Source organism: Prionailurus bengalensis, chromosome B1, assembly GCF_016509475.1.
Source record: "Prionailurus bengalensis isolate Pbe53 chromosome B1, Fcat_Pben_1.1_paternal_pri, whole genome shotgun sequence".
NCBI lineage: Eukaryota > Metazoa > Chordata > Mammalia > Carnivora > Felidae > Prionailurus > Prionailurus bengalensis.
Genome location: NC_057344.1, coordinates 91,736,481 through 91,761,305, shown reverse-complemented (window position 1 = coordinate 91,761,305; position 24,825 = coordinate 91,736,481). Strand labels below are relative to the sequence as shown.

At 38.6% G+C, this 24,825-nt stretch overlaps 1 protein-coding gene across 1 annotated transcript; it reads right to left on the bottom strand.

Moving 5' to 3' along the window:
- Positions 1 to 1,962: 1,962 nt before the first annotated feature.
- On the bottom strand, positions 1,963 to 7,434 carry PABPC4L (poly(A) binding protein cytoplasmic 4 like). The gene has a single exon (XM_043568446.1). The coding sequence runs from the start codon at positions 6,503 to 6,505 to the stop codon at positions 5,393 to 5,395; it is 1,113 nt and encodes a 370-aa protein (XP_043424381.1). The 5' UTR covers positions 6,506 to 7,434; the 3' UTR covers positions 1,963 to 5,392.
- Between the last annotated feature and the right edge of the window lie 17,391 nt (positions 7,435 to 24,825).

Here is a 24,825-nt window from a genome sequence, read left to right as displayed (position 1 = left end):
AAATTGAAATATTGCAATTATCAAAATATCACACAGCGATATGAAGTGAGCAGCTCCTGTTGGAAAAGTGGTGCCAATAAACTTGCTCAATAAAGGGTTGTCACAAACTTTGAACTTGAAAGAAACACAGTATCTGCGAAGCACAATAAAATGAGGTATGCTTGTATACACAGTACTTTAAGTCTTTTCCCTCTGGTGGGATGATTCTAAAACATTAGCATGCATGAAAACATATGTGGCTTAGACTACCTTATATTAAAAATCAAGAAACCAATAACTATTAAATGTAGATTTGTTTTGAAAAACTCTTGACCATTTATAATCTGTTGACAATCGTTTTTTGTTGAAAACCCATGTGGGTGGCTAAATTGAATCTGACCTTTTCAGTTAATATCTTCAGCAGATGCTTAATTTAGACCTAATAGAGTATGATATGTAAAAACCTAAATCCCATTACCAAACAAAAAATAATTTCATCTTATACACAAAAGATTGCATAATTTGTTCCTTAGGATTGTACAATTTGAGGTAGGTAGAAAAAAAAATCATCTTTTGACTCACATTGAAATTACTAGTAAGGACAAAATGTAATTGTAAGAACTGTTTGTAATCAAACAATTAAAAGAAAAAAGAAAAAAATCAAATAAGTACTGAAATTCAAAATTAAATATAAATAATAAAAAAATATTGAGGATTTAGTCGATACATACTCCTACATCCATTTCTACTCTTGGATCTTCCTGTCCTAACTGTAACTGTATTCTGGACAGAACTTGGAAAGTTGATTACTTCCTCAATTCTAGTGGCAGATCTTGTTTAATCTTTACATCAGTAATGGACAATGAGAACTGAGGAGGAAAGTTGTTAAAAGGTTTCCAGGAAAGACACCACCTTCTGAATGTTGTGTCTCAGTAGGACAGGAATTCCTGCAGCCATCTTGACACTTCCTGATGGTAGAGCTAAGATATAATGGGGGAAAAGCCAAGAGAATCCAAAGTGGTAACAGAAGTTTAGTATACCATGCCTGAAGATACTTTAACTGAATATTTTGTTAGGTAAGATTTCCTTTTCTAGTGTGAGTTGGAATTTTCTGTCAGCTAAAGATACCATGAGGATATTTAATTTGTTCTACTCTTTAAAATGCAGATTTTTTAAGAAGTTTTTTAATGTACTGTTTTATCTACCAAAAAAGTTATACTATAGGAGGTATATTTTCTAAATACAAGTAATCTAATTAGAAATCCTCAATAGAGGATTTTTAGCTGAATTTTATTTTAGCAATTAAATGCAGAAGTGTTTTAAATATAGTCCATTATTCCTCATGAAAACTTGGTCTATATTAGTGGTTCTTCTCAATCATGGTCCCATAATTATAAAAACTGTAGAAGAAGTATTAATTCATGTGGAGTTGGTCTTTTGAAACATGAAGTATGAGTATCTTCATTTAAAATGGAAGTTGTTTTCAGTTTACTCTTAAGAGAAACGTATCTTTAGAAAATTAGAAATACTTAAAACTTAAATAAATCATTTAGACATGTCTTTACCATGAGAGATTAAACGTCATTTGACCTTTCCTCAATGGATTTATAAAAACTATTATGAACATAAATTTACCAATTCTAAACCACTTTAAAGTTTATTTTTACTAACTATAGATTTCCATTTAAAAATTTAAAAATATTTAAAAACTTAAAATTTTTATTTATTTATTTTAATGTTTATTTATTCTTGAGAGAGAGAGACAGAGAGACAGAGAGAAAGGCAGAGCGTGAGCAGGGGAGGGGCACAGAGAGAGGAAGACACAGAAAACTGAAGCAGGCTCCAGGCTCCGAGCCATCAGCTCAGAGCCTGATGTGGGCCTCAAACCCATGAACCGTGAAGACCATGACCTGCCCTGAAGTTGGACGCTTAACCAACTGAGCCACCCAGGTGCCCCAAAATAATTTTAAAAGTTTAAATAAATGTTAGAAGGCACATTTATTGAATTGGCTGTGCATGCAAGCAGGCATCCATACAACAAAGTTGGCAATGTGTGTGTGGAGAGGGAGGCAAGAATAGAGTTGCTCAAGGCACCTATAGAAATTAGCTCTTACTGGAATGCTTATCAGAAAAGTAAAGATTCTTATTTCTCAAGACACTTGGGCATAATAATTAAATTTTCTTCAAAGAATGAACTTACACTGCCAACTAGGATTACCCGATACTGTCACACACACACACACGCACACAATTGAGAAAGCAAACATTTAAATAAATTAATCAGGAAAATCCACGGGATTATGTATTTTTGTGAGCTTAGTCATTTCTCACAGTAAATATTAAGAATAAGCAAATTCTCCTAAAATGGTAGAATATTGTGTCACGAAGCTACAGCTACAATTCATCCAGACATCTGATCTTATGTCCTATTAATTCCTTGTGCACATAGCAGAGAACTCAGTTCCCTGATATTATCTCAACAATCCATTTACAAGCATGATGAAATATTGTTCAAATATTTGAACACTTCGATAGACTGGATTATCCAGAAAGAGATGTCAAGGCTTGACACGCCCACTACACTTCCCAGCCCTGTTGCCTAGTCTCCTTCTCAGTAATGCTGTGCTTTTGAAGTAAATACTTCACACGGTGATTCACAGGCCCAGTGAATTACAGTAGGTATGAGTGTCACAGAGATTCTTACAGAAGGTAGGTATTTACCAAACATATTAATAAAGGTTGAAAAGGAAGACAATTTTAAAGGATTTACTACAGGCTGTCGATAAAATACTCCACAGACAAAAGTTGTGCTTAGAAATTGTTGAGAATATAAAACTCTGAAAGTAACAGAAGATAATACCAATTAATTAATTGTGTGTGTGTGTGTGTCTGCATGTATATTTGAATGGTTCAAAGTGTTTTGAATCATGACATCAAAGCCATCTAAGTAAAAGACTAAAAAATCTGAGTTAAAAATTTAACTTTGGAATGACCCTCAAAACTACAAACAAAGTGGAAATATCGGGGGAAAACAGTCTAACATTTTGTCCTTAATATGTAAAGAAATGTCATAAATCCACACAAATGAAAAAACAACCCAAAAGAAAAACAAACTAAAATAATGAAACATTAGTTCACAAATATGAAAATGCATATGGCCAACAGATAGAAGAAATGCTGTTTAACTTTTATATAATAAAAAAAAAGTAACCATGAAATATTCTGCTTTATGCATCATGTTGAATTAGATAACTTAAACATAATCCCTTGTTCTTGGGGAATATGGAAATGGACAATCCTCCACACTGATAATGGAAATGGCACAAATTTTCAGGAGAACATTTGGGCAATATTCATCAAAGTTATTTTAAAAATTGCTCACCTTTTAAACATTAATTCCAAGGAACTACATATTTTTGTAAGAAAATAATTGGATATATCAGCATACATAAATTTGCAAGGATGTTGATCTCCAAGCTGTCTATGACAGAAAAAAAAGGGGGGGGATAAGAAACAATGTAACAATCTTGATACCTGTGTTTCAAGAGGAAATTCATTATATTATGGTACAAACATTGAAGGAACAAAACTCATTAAAATTATAATGCAGATAATTATTTGTGGATATGCAAGTTGACTATGGCATACTGTAAAATAAAGAAAATAATTTATAGAAGTTATAATATGATTTTTTTTTTGTTAAAGTATCTATGTGTATTGTATAAAATTTGGGAAGATAATGCAACAAATTTTAACAGAAGATTTGTCTGCATAATGGTATCATATGTTGCTGTAAATTTTTTTCGTTTTCCACGTTTTTTTCATTGTTCAAAAGAGACTTTTAATTTAGAAAATGTGCCAGAATAAACATATAGTTATATGAAAATAAACAGAAACAGATTTTCTCATTCTCTCATAGGTAAAGTATTGCCAAAGAAAATATTTTAATATATCTTTTGTATTGATAATATAAGAAATGGAAGATTTCAATATATGGTTACAGGAAACCACTAAGCAGATAAAAAAATAAAATAAAATAAAACAGCAACAACAAGAACAACAAACCTATTCTCCAGACACCTTTGGTAAAACAGAATTGTAAAAGTAATTATTCAAATGTAAATAAATAACTCTTGTCTTGGTTTCCAAGGTGGATTTCAAATAGCACATGATAAAAATCAATACAATAAAGCCCTTTTTAAAAAAGTATAAAACAAAGTTGAATAATATAGATCAAAGGTAGGAGAGAAAGAGAGACCTGGAAATGGGACCAAAATAAAAATTTTACTAGAAAATAGGCAAATTGATGAAATCTCAGTTTGTCAGAAAATCAGTGAGCTTCTGATACATCAAGGCTAATACTGAATGTTAATTCAGTAGCACTCACGGTCTAATAAAAAGAGACATGAGTTAATAGAAATAAAGAAACATACTTTCTGAACCCTGAGATAATATCATTACATAGACCAATATAAAATATACATTGAGAAACATTTGTTAAGAATTTCTATGTTCTCTATATAGGACTTTGATTAATATTGGTGCCTGGCAAAAAGTTAAGGCATAATCCTAAACTGTACAAATAGGAAGAGAATTAAGATAAAGCTTACTTTTTGTCACCTTAATTGATACAAGTATATAACATAAGGAATGTTGAAGTTAAAGTTTTACCACTCAAGTTCCAATTTTGATAATCAACAAGTCCCTGAACTATAGCCTACCAATGGAAAGAACAGCAAAATATCCTATCAATCAGATTTGTAGGCAACATTAAAAAACTCCATCATTAATTTCAGCCATCACAAAAACAATCATATCTGTATATAAATTGAAAAGAAACTGAACTACTTCCTAGTATGTTAAACATTAATTCAGAATGAAATTACATACTGAATTTACACTAGCAATTCTTAAACCTTTGGTTTTTTTTAAAAAGCTGAAATGAGAAATTAGAAAATTTCTGTTTGTAAAAATAAATCACTTTGTGATTCTTAGGTATAAGAACTATTTTTAGCATATTTTCACAGAAGAAATTAAAGCTAGCAATATTATTAAAATAAGAAAGAAAATATGATATGAACTCAAATAATTACCTCACTGCAGATGGTTCAAAATGTAATAAAAATATATCTAATTATTCTTATTGCTATGAATACTAAATCAAAATCAGAATAATACACAATATTATAATTAGAAGATGTGCCCCTGTGAAATGAATCAAGCTTCCGAGATTCATTTATTTTTCCACCAAAGAAAAAAATAGCTTCATATACAAAACCTTTTATCACAAAGTTTACTAAATCAAGGGACCATCAGCTGGGATTTGAAATGTTTCTGAGGCTAATTCAGGCAGAGATCACGGTCATTCCCAAGGCTGCTGCAAACACGGGCTGCCGTGGTAAGTGTTTCTCTCCTAGGGCTTCTGGGCCAGGGCAATGTAGAGTGGCTTGGAGCCCAAGATACGGCCATTCATCTCAGCCATTGCTTTAGTGGCCTCCTCAGGAGAGGAGAAGCAGATCAAGCCAAACCCTTTGCTTCGCCCTTCTTCCCGCATTATCTTGACTCTGCTAATTGATCCAAATGAAGAAAATTCCCTCCACAGTTTCTCATCATCAATGGTGTCATCGAGATTCTTAATATAGAGCTTCATGCCTTGGCACCTCCGAAATCTTTCCTGTTTCAGCTGCTCAAACACTTGCTTTAACTCGGCCTGTCGCTCGGATTTCTTTTGTGCCCGGCCTACAAAAAGCAGCTGTCCGTTTATATCCTTTCCATTCATTTCTTCAACGGCCTTTTTGGCAGCCTCATGGCTATCAAAACTCACAAAGCCAAAGCCTTTGGATTTCCCACTGGAATCTGTCATCACCTTCACACTCAGGGTTTTACCATATTTACTGAAAACTTCCTTCAGTCTCTCATCATCCATGTCATCTCCAAAGTTTTTGACGTAAACATTGGTGAATTCATTGGCCTTGTTGCGGAGCTCGGCTTCCCGATCTTTACGGTTTTTGAATCTGCCGACAAACAGCCTGCAGTCCTTAAGCAGAGCCCCATTCATCTCCTCGATGGCCCTGTCGGCTGCGATCTGGTTCTGAAAGTGCACAAATGCATAGCCCCTAGATCCTTGGTCATCACTCATCACCTTGGAGGAAAGGATCTTCCCAAAGGCTGAAAAATGTTCATAGAGGGTTTTGTTATCAATGGATCTGTCCAGATTCTTGATGAACACGTTCCCGATGCCCGACTTCCTTAAGTAGGCATCGCGCTGAGACCACATGAGGCGGATGGGTTTGCCCTTTATCGTGTCAAAGTTCATCGTGTCCAGAGCCCTCTGGGCATCGGCCAGCTTCAGGAAGTTCACGTAGGCATAGCCCAGAGAGCGGCGGGTGACCAGGTCCCTGCAGATGCGGATGGACAGCACAGGCCCCACGGTGCTGAACTTTTTGAACAGCAAGTCCTCGGTGACATCTGCGTGGAGGTCACCCACGTACAGCGACGCCTGGCGGTACTTGGCTGCCACATTCATCTCCTTGCTCCTCCCCACCGCGAGCCTGTCCCAGGAGCTCTCAGTGCGATTCCTGCAGGAGGGGTCACCAGGACAGGGTTTGGGCCTGGCTCGTGCGTGGTGGCCCCAGGATCACCGCTTAGAGGCTGTGAGATGGTGTTCAGGTACAGTTCCACCAGGTTAAGAGCAACAGCCTCATCAAAAAGCACCCCCCCCCCCCCACCCCGGCCCGGCCCCGCAACCAATTCGGCTCTATTTGGAAGATGGCAACAGAATTCTGAGCTCTCCAAGAAAGGCTGATAGAACCAGACGCTTCTTGCCCACCAATGTGTGAGAGATCTTCAAGGGGGTGGGCTGGCCCCCAATCTGAGCGTTTTCTACAGACACTCGGGTTGCTGGTTTCTGAATAAAAAACAGGCCTCGCTCAGGCTGCTGTAAAGTTACAGCCTCCGGGGGAAGAACTCCACAAGTGGCGCTCGAGGCGGCTGCCCGGGGCCGCGGAGCGTGGGCGGAGGGCGCGGGGCCGCGGCGAGACCCGAACCCCCCGAACCGCCCGGGGCGGGGGGGGGGGGGGCGCGAGTCCTGCAAGCGCCGCAGCCGAGGCGCGGCCGGGGCCAAAGCGGGCTGCGGGAGCCCTGGCAAAAACCCCGGCCGCTCTCGGAACCGCAGACCCGGCGCGGCGCCCGGGGATGGGCGGGTGGGGGGGGAGGGGAAGCGGACAGACCGACGGACGCGGCCCAGCAAGGCTGCGGCCCGAGCAGGGGCTGGGGGCTCACCCGGGCTGCGGCCGGCGGGGGGCGGGCTGGCGGCTGGCGGGAAACCCGGAACTCGCGCGCTGAACTTCCCGCGCACCCGCTGCCAAGTGGGATGTTTTCTTTTTAATATTTTTTGAGAATGTTTGTCTTCCCCCCGCCCCTCTCACACATTTCCCACCTCCCTCGGACAGTTGCGCGGAGAAGCAGGAGGCGGTGACTGGGGTGGAGAGAGGCTGACTAGGGGAGTGGCCCTAATAAACCCACCCGCCTGCGGGGCTGTGCACGGGTCTGACTGAAGGAGCTTTTTCCGACTGTGGATCGGGGCTGGTCACTTCCTCGCTGAAAACCCTCCAGTGGCTTTCCTTTGACTCTTGGATGAGGCCCAACATCCTCACCTTGTTGTACGAAGTTGAAGTTCTGCAGTATCAGTTCCAGTCTCAACTTGCTGCTCGGTTTCCCTTAATAAAATCCATGGCATGACTTTTTTTTTTTTCTTTTCTTTTTCTTTTTCTTCCCCAGGGCCACCTTTACAAAAATGTGCTTCTCAACCGTCAGTTTAAATGCTCTCTGCAAATAGAAATTTTCCTTAAGTGACTTCTGAAAGTTTGTATTTTGCTCCTAGAAACTTACACTACATTGCACTTTCATAGCGTTTGTTTAATTACAATCTGATGTGATTCCATGATGGTAGGGGCCATGCCCATTTTATTCCTAGGCCCAATTCCGGGACTTTCAGAAATGGGATGCTCAATATTTATTAAATGAATTGATTGCACGGAACGGATGTGATATTTAACCCGAGGCCGATGTTCACCCTCAGAGACATGAAGATGGTGTCCCTTGCCTCAGAGTGTTGTAAGGCTTGGATGAATGAATGTATCTGGAAATGTCTAGCACAGTATCTGACAGTAATAGCTTTTCAGTAGCATTGATTTTATTTACCGTAGCTTTACATAAATTCCTTAACATCATTCTCATAAAACCTTAAAATTTGCATCCTAACACATCTTAGGGATAGTCACCTGCAAAACTGAGTTGGGTGGACCACTTTATATAAGGCTAATTTAGTGCTTTTCAAACTTTAATGGGCATAGGAATCACCTGGGGATTTCGTTTGAATGCAGATTCTGATGTAGCAACTTGGAATGGACTGGAAATTCTACCTTTCTAAAAAGCTCCTGAGTGATGCAAATTCTGTTGGTCTGTGAACAATGCTAAATATCAAGACTTGAAGCTAAATTAGTGAGTCTAAATCTTTTCTAATGGTGACATTTTTCTAAAGTAAGAACTACAAAAAATATATTTCTCTTTCAGAAGATAATGACACTCTAGCAGTCAGTAATATATTATTTTTAAAAAACCCACTAAAATTAGAGTGGGATTTTCATTATCAAATCCAAATTGCTTTTAACATATCTAAAATGGAATAATAGGTCCATGATTCTTCCCAAATTAATCCTGATTAATGGTTACTGTTTGTGAAATTTATCACTTGTTGTTCCTTTAAAAATTCAGACACTGTTTGGCATTGTATAGCATAAATAAAAGCGACCATCATATTCACTATTATCACTTTTTTAACAAGTTTATTTATTTTGAGAGAGAGGAGAGTTTATTTATTTAAAAAGCTTAAATTAAAAGTTTATTTATTTTGAGAGAGCACATGCACGTGAGCAGGGGAGGGATAGAGAGAGTCAGGGAGAGAGAGAATCCGAAGCAGGCTGTATGCTATCTATGCAGAACCCCAGTCACGCTCCGGCTCACCAACTGTGAGATCATGACAGGAGTCAAAGCCAAGAATCAGATGCCTAAACAACTGTACCACACAGGCACCCCAATGTTATCACTTTCTTTAAAAAAGAAAAAGAAAAAGAAAGTTCTTACCTATGTATTTCCTGTGAATTTTGTCACAAGACATTTTATTTCTAGGAAAACTGTCTAATATCATATTAGGTCTTTGTATAATTGTGATTCAACTCTAGCAAGATACCAAAATATTTCAAGAACTCATGAGATTTTCATTTTACTTTATGTGATCACTTCACTCAACATATTGTGAAACGGGAGGAAAAGTTTCCAAATTCAGAAGTTAGTCTTACATTATTGACTCCAATCGTCTTATGTGCAGCAGATATGGAGCTCAATTTGTTACATTACCACTAATCATGATCCTTTCTATTTATTCTGTGTATTACACTGTTTTTATTTTTATGTTATAACCAAGCAAGAATTTTTAAGCATCTATGGGTCTTTCCTCTCTTTAATTCTCTAAATCTCTCTCTCTCTCTCGCTCTCTTTTTTTTTTTTTTTTTGTTAGTTGTGTTCATTCACTAATTTCTTAATTTGGGTGGTCTTTCCATTTACTCTGTTTTTCCATTCCAGTTGCCATGGTCTTTGCCCCATTTCATTGTGTATTATTGCATTCGTTTTATTCATTCATCCTCTTTTGCCTAGATGCCAGTCTGTCTATATGCCAGTCCATCTTGCCTTTTGCTGCCAGAATTAATTTTGCTAAGATTCCTTCCACAAGATTTTAGTGAAAAATAACAAATGGCTTCCAAAACTTTGCAAAATCAATCCTATCAGAGCTGCATACATCTTTTGTCAAGCTAACCCTTCATTTGTTTTATATGCACATGCAGTTCTTTGATTATCCAAATTCTGTCATTCTTCAGCTCTGTTTGCGCCCATATCTTTTTTTCTCTCAATAGCCCAGCTGACCGGAACTGATTACTTCTCCTTTTGTGAAACAATTTATTTAACATATTCATTGTGTATATGGAACTAATTTTGGCATGAGTTCATTGGCTTTGATGAACCTGGACTTAAAATTGATATCACCCATGATGTTGTCTTATGCTTTTCTTAGCCAATTGTTACAGCTATGTGTATTGCGGACTTGAATGTCCTCTTCCTCAAATATTCTGAACATATTTCATTTAGGTGCCACTTTTTTGCCTCATTTTGAAGTAAGTTATAATTTTGTCTATGTTTCTTTTCGCTCACTTGTCTCTTCAATGTACAGATTTGTTATGTGGGTGGCTCACAGAATTAAGCGGGAATAAGATGCTACTTTGCTTAAATGACAGGAAAACTGTTAGTGTTTCTATTCACTGATATTCATGTCAATACAGGTCGTTGCTTACTTTGGTATTTATTGTGTAGAAATGAATAAATAGAGGGGCACCTGGGTGGCTCACTCGATTAAGCATCCAACTCTTGATTTCAGCTCAGGTCGTGATCTCATGGTCTAGTGAATTTGAGCCGGGCTCTGTGTTGACCCTGCAGAACCTGCTTGGGTTTCTCTCTCTCTCTTTCTCTCTCTCTCTCTCTCTCTCTCTCTCTCTCTCTCTCTCTCCCCCCACCCCCCCTTCTCCTGCTCGCACTCTCTCTGTTTCTCTCAAAATAAATAAACTTGGAAAAAAAGAAATGAATAAATAGCTATTTTGAGTATTATAATGCATTTTAAAATAGAAATCAGTTGCACTAATTAGACCAAAGTAATTTCTGACACCTACATGAATCATTGCTCTGATGTAGTCAACTATTAATAAAATTTTCTTTATTTTTGTTCAAAGTGATCTTTATTGTCTTAATTGAAAGTAATTACATGAGTAAAACTTGCTTACATTATACTCTGAAAGTGCCATGTTTAATATTTAGTCCAAAGTACATTGTATCTTTCAGATTATTTGAGTTCAATTTTACTTGACAGTTATGGTCTCTTTTCAGTTTTAATTGCTTTCTCATTTATTTTATTTTATTTTTTTACCCAAATGTAGTGTTAACTTCTTTAGCATGAGGTATGTGATTTAAATATCAGAGTTAGCCTTGTCCATATGGGACATTTGAAATGTCACACACAATAACTAATGTATGACTACTAGTAAATCTTGATTAGAAGTTCAATCCAATCCAAAATATCACTTACTACTAAAAACATCAGGCATCATTGCAATTAAAACTGAATAAGACAGCATCTTTCTGCAAGAGTCTCATGGGTTTTATTAGGAAAAAAACAACAACAACAATTTCAAACAATGTAGAACTGGGCACCTGGGTGGCCCAATCAGATAAGTGTCCGAGTTCGGCTGAGATCTTGATCTCACGATTTGTAGATTTGAGCCCCGTCTCGGGCTCTGTGCTGTTAGCTAGAAGCCTGGAGCCTGCTTCAGATTCTGTGTCTCCTTCTCTCTCTGCTCCTCCCCTACTCGTGCTCTGTCTCTGTCTCTCAAAAATGAATAAAGGTTAAAAAAATTAAAAAAAAAAATAAAACAATGTAAAATCAATCATCTACAAAAGGTAAAATAGAAATTTAGCACAGAAGATATATGAATAATTCTGCCTATAACGATTAAAAAAGCCTTTGCAGAGAAAATGGTGCTAAAGATTTGGGGTCTTTTTGTGAACTCCAGGAAGATTTAGGTATAAGTAAAGTTAATATCAACCAGTAGCCATTTAATATTGCTGAAATACAAAGTGTGAAGAAGGAAGTGGCAGGAATTGAGGCAAGAGAAGACAAGGGCAATAAACCAGAATTCTTCACATGCCTAGCTATGACACAGCCTTCATTCTAAATGAGAGCTGTTGGAATGATTGATGGAAGAATGTGTTTATACTATGTTTCAAAAAGGTAATGTGAAGGTAATATGAAAGACGTGGAGTCATGGAAACAGGAAGCAGAAATAATGTAAAGATGCGTAATCACGAACCATTTTGAATATGAACATTCATTTTTTTTTTCAACGTTTATTTATTTTTGGGACAGAGAGAGACAGAGCATGAACGGGCGAGGGGCAGAGAGAGAGGGAGACACAGAATGGGAAACAGGCTCCAGGCTCTGAGCCATCAGCCCAGAGCCCGACGCGGGGCTCGAACTCCCGGACCGCGAGATCGTGACCTGGCTGAAGTCGGATGCTTAACCGACTGCGCCACCCAGGCGCCCCATGAACATTCATTTTAAAATAAAACTGTTATACTAATTAGACCAAAGTACTTTCTGAAGTTTTCATGAATCACTGCCTGAGGTAGGTGACCATTGGTAAAGTAGTTCTAAAAATGAGAATATGGTGGTTATTAAGACACAACTTGTGGTAAGAATATTTTTTTTATGTTTATTTATTTTTGAGAGAGAGAGACAGAGCACAAGAGGGGGAGGGGCAGAGAGGAAGGGAAACACAGAATCTGAAACAGGCTCCAGGCTCTGAGCTGTAAGCACAGAGCCCGATGCAGGGCTCGAACTCACAAGCTGTGAGATCATGACCTGAGCCGAAGTCAGACACTTAACTGACTGAGCCACCCAGGCACCCCCATGGTGAAAACATTGAAATTTGTAATCTGATTGCCTTCAGAGCGTGCCCAAACACCTTTAATTTTGTGACTGTGCCTTCCCTACTTTGTTTATATCCTCTTCTCCTTGATCCAGAGCTCTATTTCATCTTATGTTTGTCCCTCATTGCCAAAGCTTGGTAAACTGTTCAACTCTGCATTCTCAGATTCTTCTGAGTTCTGATCATTTCTCATAACTACAAATCCATCATATTTTTATGCCAAAATTTCTGAACCTCACCAAGGTAAAGTTAAAGAATAATAGAGGGAGTGGAAGTGTCAGAGCCCTTTGGCTAGCTCTCTTTTCTTAATGGAACCTGTTTGCTTGTCTTTTGTGACTTAACAAAGAGAGGGATTGAAGGGCTACTATTTTACTCTTCATACCAGGGAAGGTCTAGCATCATCCGTAGAGATGTTCAATTCATTACTGGTCATTCACCCAGGGATGATTTTCTGACACCTATTGTGGGGAACTGTCATCTGCTTTGGACAGAGATTATTTTCTGCTCATCATAGTCTTGTCTACACTGCAGCCATCATTCAGTCAAATTCCTACCTAGAAAACAGTGTTCCAGGCTCCATAGGCTTAATCTCGAAGGTCTCTGCATTAAGATCTGTAGGAGTCAGTGCAGTAGAAGAAATGATACAAGATTGACAGGGTCACTGGGAATTGATCATTAGGTGTTACTTATTTTTCCTTATTCCCCTTCACTCTTTCATGCATATTAAGAGTGCCTTATTAAGTAATGTGAGCAAGCAGTTACCAGTTTAGAGTGGATAATTATCATTCCCCTGCCCTGTGCCAGGCGTATTTCTGTAATTGGGTAAAAACATTTTATGATGCAACAACTTTTCTGCCTGGTCGCCGTTTCTGGCTCTATCTGCCAAACTCAAATACTCACAAAAGTCTTCCAGTTATAAAGTCCATTTCCTGCAGTTTGCTAACTTCTGTCTTCAGAGCAACATCTTTTCCTCGGGTAGCAATTCCTGCAATCTTGCATAGGTGTGTAACTGCATTTTCTGATACTTGCCGTTATGCCAAACTGTCAGAAATAGTCAACTGGCGTAGGAACTGTCCTACTTAGCTACTTTCTATGTGATATTTTCCTTCTCAATCCCATTACCACATGCACAACTCATACAGACTGATTTGGTATTTCATTTATCTGTCACTGCCCCCTGATACACACACACACACACACGCACAGGCACACGCACACACGCGCGCGTACACACACACACACACACACACACACACACCATACCACCACCATCTCTAAACTGTAAATTCCATGAAGGCAAAAATTGTGTCTCAGTTAGTCACCACCATATTCTCAAATGCCTAGAATAAGAGCTGGCATACAATAGGTTTTCCAAGCATATGTTTTGAGTGTTGGTAGACAACTATTACTCATGGATCTCTTACAATTCTGCACATCTTGTAAATAAGGTACTGAGGGTTTTTGTTCTGGACTATAGTTTAAATGAAGTTTATAGAGCAAACAGCTTTGAAAGATAGAGATGGTGTTTCTCTCTGAAACAAAGTACAGGTTTATTCAGAGACTTGTAAGAGATAGGTCTCTCTTTGGAGCATAAAACAGGCATGCTTCCTCTCCGTTATAAAATATTCAGGTTGTCTAAGCACTGGGTTACTCTCCTCTTAAGCAAACCACTGTGAGTGCAGGTATTATCTGGATGTTCACACATCACCATATGGGAATTTGGGTTTGTAGAACTCTCTCTCTCTTTCTCTCTCTTTCACACACACACACACACACACACACACACAACGCTAATATCCTTGCTAACATTATTACTGTGAGTAATAAAGGCTTTGTCTCTCACCCAGGACCATTGTTTATTTTACCATTATCCATAAAACTGTAGCAAGCTAAACTTGTAGCTTACAATAAAGGTGAAACCTCAGACTCTTCATAGTCCTTGACAGTTTTGATGATGAGGATGAAAACTGACATAGGCATAGCTTTTTGGAAAGGAAGGTTAAGGGCCTCACAAGCAGGTTAATGGGATTTGAGGCAAGTCTATGGGATTCAGCAGCAAAACATATTGACCAAATAATATCATCTATAGGGCAAAAAAAAAAAAAATGGCTCTTCGGTGTTTTGGCTGCTAAACAGGAGGAAATGGGCAGGTGGCTTCAGGGTAATAATAAGGAAACAGATACAAATTCAGCTGCCCAAATGGTGCTCTGGTAAGGAGATTTCCTCACTAATCTGGTGATCAGCCTCAGGTCCATCCATTTGAAACAACTAATATTAAAATTAATCCAGGGTTGGCAGACGGTGCTGATATTTTCAGGCAACAGTTTCAGAAACTTGTATCTCCACTGAATGTAAAAAGAAGGAAATCCACGACCACAGTAGGCATTAACAAGAAAATCCATAGACTTCGGCCGTTTTTCATGGTGGATGAGGATGGGGTGGAAGATGTAAGGCTTGTCAAGGAAAAATGGCAAGAGCGCATCATCTGCCTCAGCTGCTCTTGTAGCCTATCATACCAACCTCAGATTCATTTGGCCACAAGAATAAAGCATCTCTAGTTTTTCCTTTGGTTTTTGGTGGAGACTGACTACTAGAAAACAGTTTTGGCCCCCCGATTTTCCTGAGACAGAAGTATCCTTGTGAGAAACTATAGATAAGTAATTGGCCAGTATGGGATTTGAGGAAGGTGAGCCACTGGAGAATAAATCACTGATTAAATGAAATGTATACAAAATTCTTGCAGCCATCCCCTTTCTACTATTCTGGAAAAGTCTTCAATGTAACTCTTATATTAAAACAGGGTGTGGGGTGCCTGGGTGGCTCAGTCGGTTAAGTGTCTGACTTCAGTTCAGGTCATGATCTCATTGTTCATGGGTTCGAGCCCCATGTCGGGCTCTGTGCTGACGGCTCAGAGCCTGGAGCCTGCTTCGGATTCTGTGTCTCTCTCTCTCTGTCCCTCCTCCACTCATGCTCTCTGTCTCTCTCTCAAAATAAATAAATTTTAAAAACAATAATAAAATAAAACAAGGTGAAAACTTATAAAGAGATATTATAACATTTGAGCAACATATGCCTCAGATTTATTCCTTAAAAAAAGCTACCACACTGTGAGGCAAGCCCGACTAAACCCAGCACATAAGCCCAGGAGCCCCAACTGCAAGTATTTTGCTGTGGCTATTTTATTTTTTTAATTTTTTTAAACGTTTATTTATTTTTGAGACAGAGAGAGACAGAGCATGAACGGGGGAGGGTCAGAGAGAGAGGAAGACACAGAATCCGAAGCAGGTTCCAGACTCCGAGCCATCAGCCCAGAGCCCGACGCGGGGTTCTAACTCACGGACCAGGAGATCGTGACCTGAGCTGAAGTCGGACGCTTAACCGACTGAGCCACCCAGGCACCCCTGGCTGTGGCTATTTAATAAGAGCCCCCCATGACTGAAAGAGATGGTGTTAGTCATTGGGAACATAACACCTGATAAAGATCTTTGAGCAGGCTAAAAATATTGGAAATTCATTTAGTTGAAGCCCAAGCTACTAACAGACCACTTGAACCCAATGATAAATGTGAAGTTTTATATTTTTTAAAGATTATTTATTTATTTTGAGAGAGAGAGAGAGATTGCATGAACCCAGGGGAAGGGAAGAGAGAGAGAGGGAGAGAGAGTATCCCAAGCAGGCTCCATGCTCAGAGGGAAGTCTGATGGGAGCACATTCTCACAACCATGAGATCATAACCTGAGCTGAAATCAAGAGTCAGACACTTAACTGACTGAGCCACCCAGGGACCCCCCCCCCCCCGCCAAAGTCTTATTTTATGGCAAGGTGCAGCTTTCTCTGTATGCCAAGCCAGATCTTTTTCTCTACCTTGAGCCCCACCTCAATCACTTTAATGAACAAGATAATTAGTGATTGGCCCAAGTCTCCACTGTGCACAAAGGGAATCCACTTGTCAAATGGAACCATTCAAGTATGTCGAAATATTTTAGGGTAAGGGAGAGAGTCAAGTTTTGATTGCTCTGTTGGATATTGATGCCCAGGTCACAATATTACCTACTTTTTGCAAGAAGGAAGTGTCCCAATCCAACTGATAGGTGTGGACATTATTCATGGTAGGGAAGAAAAGCTGAATGGATCTTGTGGGTCATTAGGACAATTCAGTATCTGTTACTGCTGATTCTACAACAGGATTTATATTAGGAATGTAGGTGTTAGGTGGACATTCCTACAAATTTGGAAGACAATCCTCTTTGGGAGCTCTGCACTTCATACGTAAATAGCTGTTCCTTAATGAAACATCTGGGTCCCTCATACAAAAATCCATATTAAGGGTCATTCACTCATGAGACTGACAGCAATCAAACTGATGATTAAACTTCCCATACTCAGATCGCCACCAATGCTGCTTGAGTCCATCGTTATATGTTACATTTCATGACTTGTTTCTGAGGTGAGAAAGGTTACACTGCTTTGAGTTCTTCCCACTCCTGGACACCTCTATTGAGGTTACCCCTTCTTGGAGCAGTACGCATACCTTTGACACATTATCAGGTTGTAGGGTTACTGTTCAAGTGCAGTCTGCACCACTGTGACTGCACCATTGTGGCCTCTGAAGCTAAATTTCCATATTTTTGTTTTTTAAACCAGGAATATTAACAGTTTGATAATGGAATACCTGTTATCGCAAATGCCACTAAGCAATGTGTTGATAATCATGCTATTCAATGGATTTTCCATGTTGTGTAATATCCACTAATATCTGCTATTATGGACAATTAGAATGTCCTTCTCAAAAATCAGCTCAAAATGATTCTGACTCTACTTTCTTCAACTCCTCCTGGTCTACCTACACCTTTAGGCAGAAATTTTAGTCGCCAAATATGACTGCCCAAAGCAAGTGATCATCTCATTTGGCCACTTCCTGAGTAATGATCAGGGTCAAGGAGGCGGGTTATATAGACTCATTATGAATAGTTGGCATTCCACTCTGCCCATTCCTGACCATGCTGCTGTTTCTTTCCCCTAATGTCCTCACCAGCCCGAATGGTTAATACACTTTCTAAGTAGTAGCCTGGCCAAAAGGGGTTCAAGGTATTCAAAGTCTCTTCTAATTCAGTGACCTGGATATTCTTCTTAGACTGGAATATTTTTAGATCATAAAAATAATGAACATTTGTCACTGGTACACTACTCTCCAAGTCCCTTCATTGTGCTCCATGCCAACCAAAATAGGGAACACTGTCTCTCTGGTACCTGGCCTTTATGGATGAAAGGTCTGGGTGCAAATAGAAAATAATTGGGATGTGGGTTAAGGTACAGCTCCTGAAACAGGACACGGCAATTTGTGGCAAAATACGGGAGAGTATCAACCTAGGTACCCAGGGAATATCTCAGACTCCAGGAGGTGTGGTGAAGAGAGGGACATCAGTGATCTCTGCCTTTCAGATTCATCCCAGACACTTGCTCATGAAGAAAAACACCCTCGTGTGCTGCTCCCAAATTGTTGAGAGCACTTTAAATTTAACCAACAGCTTTGTCTTCCATCCCTGTCACATGGCTTTGACCCAGGAGGCAAATGCCATTACCCTTAATCTCATTGTAAAGACTATTGAAAGCAGCAAGAGATGGTCTTGGCTACTGCACTTTCCCATGCAAAACAACTGTCAACATCTCAGATGTTTTCCCTTCTTCCTCTTCCGTGGCTATTATTCAATCATTCCATGCGGTAGACGAATGCCACCCAGATGTTGGCACAGACCAAAAGAATAGGTTGGACTGGCTGCTGCCAGGAAGTTTCTTAAACACAAACAAACAAAACAAAAAATAAAACAAACAAACAAACAAAAACTTGTTTGAACTAAACTAGCACTGCTAAGATTCACCAGGCAGAGAGGAGGACACATCAGAAGCCCTATCTACCTGTGACCTTGACTGATGCGGGTCCTATACAAGGGGACAAAATTATAATGGCACTTTCTTTCTAGGGGTATTATGTAAACCTGTAGGAATGGACTTCTGCTTAGAAGCTTGGCTTTCACTGGCCTTTTCCTGAAAACACGTTAATTTGCACCTTAGAAATGGCCTTAAGAGACTTTCAAGTGTTTAAGGAAATATTGCCAGTATATCATGTAGCTGTCAAACAGTTGTGGCAAGTTCTCCAAAATGAGGAAATTCATGGATAATCTTCCCAGAGAGGTAAATGATTTCTAATTTATGTGCAACCTATGGAAAATTATTCTTCTAATGTGAGTCATCCAATTAGAATTGGTGATATGATATTTGTTCCTGACTATCTGAAGTGATTAATACAGTATTTTGGCCTGGATGGCACTCAGATCAGCTGCAACTCACCATCCAAGTTTGTTATTGATAACAGAATTATACAGACTTTGTCCTTGCAAGCCACAGCAGTTTCTGTGCAATCACATTTATATTCTACCATACCAGGGTTTAGTATCTCAGGCCAGATATAAAGGTCAATAAAGAAAAATAAGAAGAAAGTCATTTTCCATCCAAGGGAAAGCCTGATGGTTTGTAGGAGTTATTCAGTTGGTTGCATCTAGAACTCTGGTATAAATGGCTGAAAGTAATATTACAAGTTTGCCTCATCCTGTTGTTTGGAGTCTTGTTGGTAGTAGTCTTAATATCAAAAATAAATATGGAACAAATTGAGTGAATTTGCTTCCAGCCTCTGTTGGTTGGATTGGCCAAAAAAGTAGTATACTCATGGGAAAGTTTGTCAGATGACAAGATGATATAGAACTAAGAAGTGGATATTGATAAGGAATGACTTTCCAAGGTTATTTTGTGTTTTGGCATGAATTGCGAGCAGAGACACTGACCACCATTTTTCCAGACTTTCTAGGCTGTTTATATAGTGAACAGCCTTGGAAGGTAGAGATAGTGTCTCTATCCAAAGCAAAAACAAGCCTTCTAACTATCTTTTATAAAAGATGTCAGTTCCCTGGGGTCAAGTTCTCCTCCATTAATGAAACCTGCTCAATATTTAGGGATCACCTGACTCTTGTCATGTAACCCTTTGGGAACTGTGCTTGGAGAACGGCCAGAAGAAAATGTTTACACTCCAGTTGCTGTTACTGCAGTGAGTGATAAAGTCCTTTATATCTGACTCAGGAATTTTATATCTTCTGCCACCATCCATGAAACTGGGATGTTAACTTGGCAGGAGAGTACTTTGCAAGTCAGGTAAAATCAAAGCTTTCTCAGTTGTTGACACTGAACAAATACATGACTGAGTTGTGGATAACCTCTGCCATATATAGAGCAGACTTCTCATGACTTTTAAGGAAGGTAACACTTACTCACTGGCATTTTTTTTTCCTTTCTTCTCTCTTACCAGTATGTCTCTGTATTCTCATCCTTCACTCAGAACCACTTCTCCATCTCCGCTGGCAAAATTGTGATGCACTTAAATGTAATCAGTAAGTCTGGTAGCTGCCTGGTATGAGGCTTTTAGTCCCTTTCTTATGTAATTCTCTATTTTGAAAGTTTCAATGGGTTTCCTTAGTCCTCTTTGTTCCTAATGCCCTTAGCAAAATTAGCATTAGGCTCACAACAAAATTGAAAAAACACTTGGGTTTAGAGTACATTTTTGGCATTTTCTACTCCATCAAAAACTTACATAAGAGTATTTTTTTAGTCTTTCTACCACAACCTTAGCGAAAGCCTGTAATGTCTCCATAGTCTTGTTTTTCAGCCTCTGGAATATTTCATTTTGGTCTCTGAAGTCAAACAACCTGCTACTTATGCCCTACAAAAGTCCTGGACTTTTACAACGTGAATATATTGAGGAGCATCTGATTGTTCCTATTATTTCCTTTCTAAGATTGAAAGCTCATGATTCCTTGGTGGGTGGGGTACAATTCAGAATTGACTGGGATTCTTCCATTAATTTTACCATGGTCTACTTGCCACTTCTTTATTTCTCCAGGAATGAGACATTGATATATCTTTAATGTCTGGAATATTAGCATTAGTCATCATGGACTTCCTTTCCTAATACTTCATGGAGAAAATTCTCTGTATAATGTAATAGTACAAATAAATGTAAATAAAAGAAGACATAGTCTTGGCTGACTTTGTAGTTGGAAATTCCCTGTTTTAAATCAATAGTCCTTCAGCTGTCCTAGTGCTAAGACACATGTCAACTTTGGTTTCCTGTATCCCAAAGGGAGTCATAACTTCTAAGGGTATATCTATAACTAATCTGTTGCAAAATTCTTCTAACAGTTTATAACAAATGCAACTTGATTTGGGGTAGTCAGTTACTACACCAGCGTTCAATAACCCTGAGGGAAGGACATCACAAATCCAAACCTACCATTATGTCCTACGAAGGCTACAACTATGAGCAATTACGGTCCATTGATCAGGAAGAATTCAGTTTTTGTCTATAACCAATCATAATCACCTTCAGATACACAGAGCCAGTCTCAAAGGGCAAACCAGAGTTCTTTTTTCATTAGTATCCCTTTCTTGTTTCCTATCTAGTTCTCTACTTCCTCAGGAGCCCTGTTTTTTCCTGTATCACTTTTTTTTTCGATGTTTTATTTATTTTTGGGACAGAGAGAGACAGAGCATGAACGGGGGAGGGGCAGAGAGAGAGGGAGACACAGAATCGAAAACAGGCTCCAGGCTCTGAGCCATCAGCCCAGAGCCCGACACGGGGCTCGAACTCCTGGACCGCGAGATCGTGACCTGGCTGAAGTCGGACGCCTAACCCACTGCGCCACCCAGGCGCCCCTTTCCTGTATCACTTCTTGTCGTCAAGGCCAACTAAACCCATTGACCCTGGATCCTGATATTCTTCCAAGAGAAGTACATACAAAACACATTTTTTTTCCATGTTAACTTTGATTACCTAATTATGTCATAATATATTTAAGTTTTTATTTAAATTCCAGTTAGTTAACATACAGTGTAATATTAGTTTCAGGTGTATAATACATTAATTCAGCATTCCATACATCACCCAGTGCTTATCACAAGTGCACTCCTTAACCTTCATCACCTATTTCACCCATCCCCCACCTACCACCCTTCTGGTAACCATCAGTTTGTTCTCTTTAGTTAAGAGTTTGTTTCTTGGTTTGCTTCTCTCTCTGTCTCTCTCTCTCTTTCTCTCTTTTCTTTTTGCTCATTTGTTTTGTTTCTTAAATTCCACATATGAGTGAAATCATATGACTTTTTGAAATCTCTGACTTATTTTGCTTAGTATTTAATACTCTCTAGTTATTGTCATTGCAAATAGCCAAATTATGGAAATAGCCCAAATGTCCATTGATTGATGAATGTATAAAGAAGATGTGGTGTGTGTGTGTGTGTGTATGTATATATATATATATATATATATATATATATATATATACAGAATACAGAATATTAGTCATGAAAAAGAATGAATCTTGCCATTTGTCATAATATTAAAAAAATTGTTTAACGTTTATTCATTTTTGAAAGACAGAGAGACAGAGTGCGAGCAGGGGAAGGGCAGAGAGAGGTAGACACAGAATCCAAAGGAGGCTCTAGGCCCTGAGCTGTCAGCACAGAGCCCAACGTGGGGCTCAAACTCATGAGCTGTGAGATCATGACCTGAGCCAAAGTGCGATGCTTAACCGACTGAGCCACCCAGGCACCCTGATGTCATAATATTTTTTAAGGTAATGCAATGCTAATGTTTCATTCTGAAAAGTCTGCTCCACCAAGTATGAGGATGGAAAGAACAAAGGCTTAAAGAAACAAAGATCCTAGAAAGCCACACAATCATTTGGGTAATTACGAATAATGAACTGAGTTAAGACAGTGGCACTGGGAGTTAAAATAGTTTCAAGTTGTTATATATACAAGAGCTAAAACTGGTATGTAATCTGAATTATAATTTTTTTTTGCTAAAACTACTCAAATAAAATTTTAGTATCTAACTACTAAAAGCAACTATGTGTTGTTGCACATCATCTGTGTCCCCAAAACTGTGTATTTATATATGAAGAATTGAGTACAGAGTAAGTGCTCAACCAACAGCTATAATTTTTTTTTCAAATATATTTCATTATTCTCAGTTTTATATATTTTTCCTATTCATTTTTGACATCAGTCTTAAAAGGGAGATATATTTCTTATTGTTTTACATTTGGATATCAGACTCAGAAACTTTATATAAGTTACCTAGTACAGTGGCCCCTGCTTATTCGTGGTTCCACTTTCCCGAGTTTCAGTTACCTGCCATCAACCACAGTCTAGAAGCTGATGATCTTTCTTCTGACTTCTCTTCAGAAGGTCAATAGTAGCCTCACATTACATTGCAATGCCTATGCCATTTACTTTTCTTCATCTCATCCTGTAGGCATTTTATTAGTTCATATCATCACAAGAAGAGAGGTGAGTCTAGTATAATAAGATATTTTGAGAGAGAGGCCACATTCGTTTAACTTGTATTACAATATTTTGTTGCAGTTGTTCTTTTCATTAGCTATTGTTAATCTCTTACTGTGCCTAATTTAAAATTTAAACTTTATCGTGGTTATATACATATAGGAAAAACATGGTATATATATAGAATCTGGTACTATCCTCAGTTTCAGGCATTTATGGGGGGGGTCTTGAAATTATCACCCACAGATTAGGAAAGACTACTCTAATTGAAAGAGAAGAAAGTGAGGATTTTAATGTATGTATCTCTAATTGCCAAATTCATGCTCTTTCGATTATATAGCACTAACTTCAAATATGTGTTCGATGTCTCAGTAAACATGCCTATTTTTTATTGAGATTTAATTGACATGTAATATTGTATAAATTTTAGGTGTACCGCAACATGTTGATTTGATGGCACATTTATATATTGCACTATGATTAACATGGTAGTGTTAGCTAACACCTCTATCACGTCATACAATCGTCATTTCTTTCTCGTAGTGAGAACAATTAAGATCTAGTCTCCTAGCAACCTTGAGCTTTATAATATAGTATTGCTGACTATAATCTCTATGAGGTCCATCTCAATTTAATAATAATTAATTTACTCTAGTAAGCATCTTGAAACCAAAAGCCAATGAAACCATAGCTTCAAGAAATTTTCAATTTTCATCATCACTTGAATTTGTTTTCCCACTTGTTGACTCAATCCAGTAGCCATTTACAATATTCTGTCTTCATTCTCTGTGCCTTTACTCCTGGTATTTTTTCTAATGTACCTTTCTTTTATACCTTGCTACCACATCTCTTCCTCCCATCAGTTAACTAATTAAACAATTTGCAAGACCTCATTGTGTGGGTTCCTAACAGACCATGTATCAAGGAGACACTGAAAAAAGTGCATCAACAGACCATGGATGAGATTTCAGGGGATTCTGGGAAGATGTACCACTTAGATGGACAAGGACTTTGAGCTAATAAAAGCCCAGGGATGTCCTTGGCCCTCTGGACTTTTCACTCCGACACAGCTAAAATCCTTTCCAGCTGTTTTGTGCCCAGAAGAGATATAGGCTAAGTTTAGATTAACCACAAAAAGTCCTCCACTCAGGAAATTTTCAGAGGAGATGATCCAAAAGGAAACAGATGAGAGAGAAAAAAAATGATATTGAAAAAATGGCTATGTTCCAGAAATAAAATAAAACAGACCTGGAATCATTTTAGGTCAATCTGAGGAAAAAGGTTATTTCTCTGGTGAGGTAAGGCTAATCCTTTTTATGATTTTTTTCTGGGATTGATTTTTCCATTTGTGAAGGAGAAATTTTGACATATGTATGACTGCAAAATTACCTGATATAACAATGAAAGCCCACAATTATTGAGTGTTTACTATGAGCCGTATTCTAAGAGTGAATTACCTCATTTAATTTTTATAAGACAGTATGTGGTAGATAGCATTTTTAGCTCCATTTACAGATGAAGATGGCAAGCCACACTGACTTTCAATAACTTGCCTAAGGTCATATGGATACAACTCTAGAAAGCCTGACTCTAGGGTCAGTTCTTGGCTTCATTGGCAAAAATGTTGTAGAAGTAAACCTTTCACTTCAGACACTGTTGAATGGCCATTCTGAGGTTGTTCGTGGAAAGGTAGTGGGGTGAGGGTGTCTACTCTGCCTCCGGTTTTCTCTGCAGCTTTCCTTTACATCGTAGCCAGTACTAGTCAATAGGCTCTGATTCAAACACTCACTTGGTTTACCTATTTGCCTATAACCCTCTCTATAGCTCTTTAATACTTTTTAATAATCAGGCCCCCATTACTTGACTC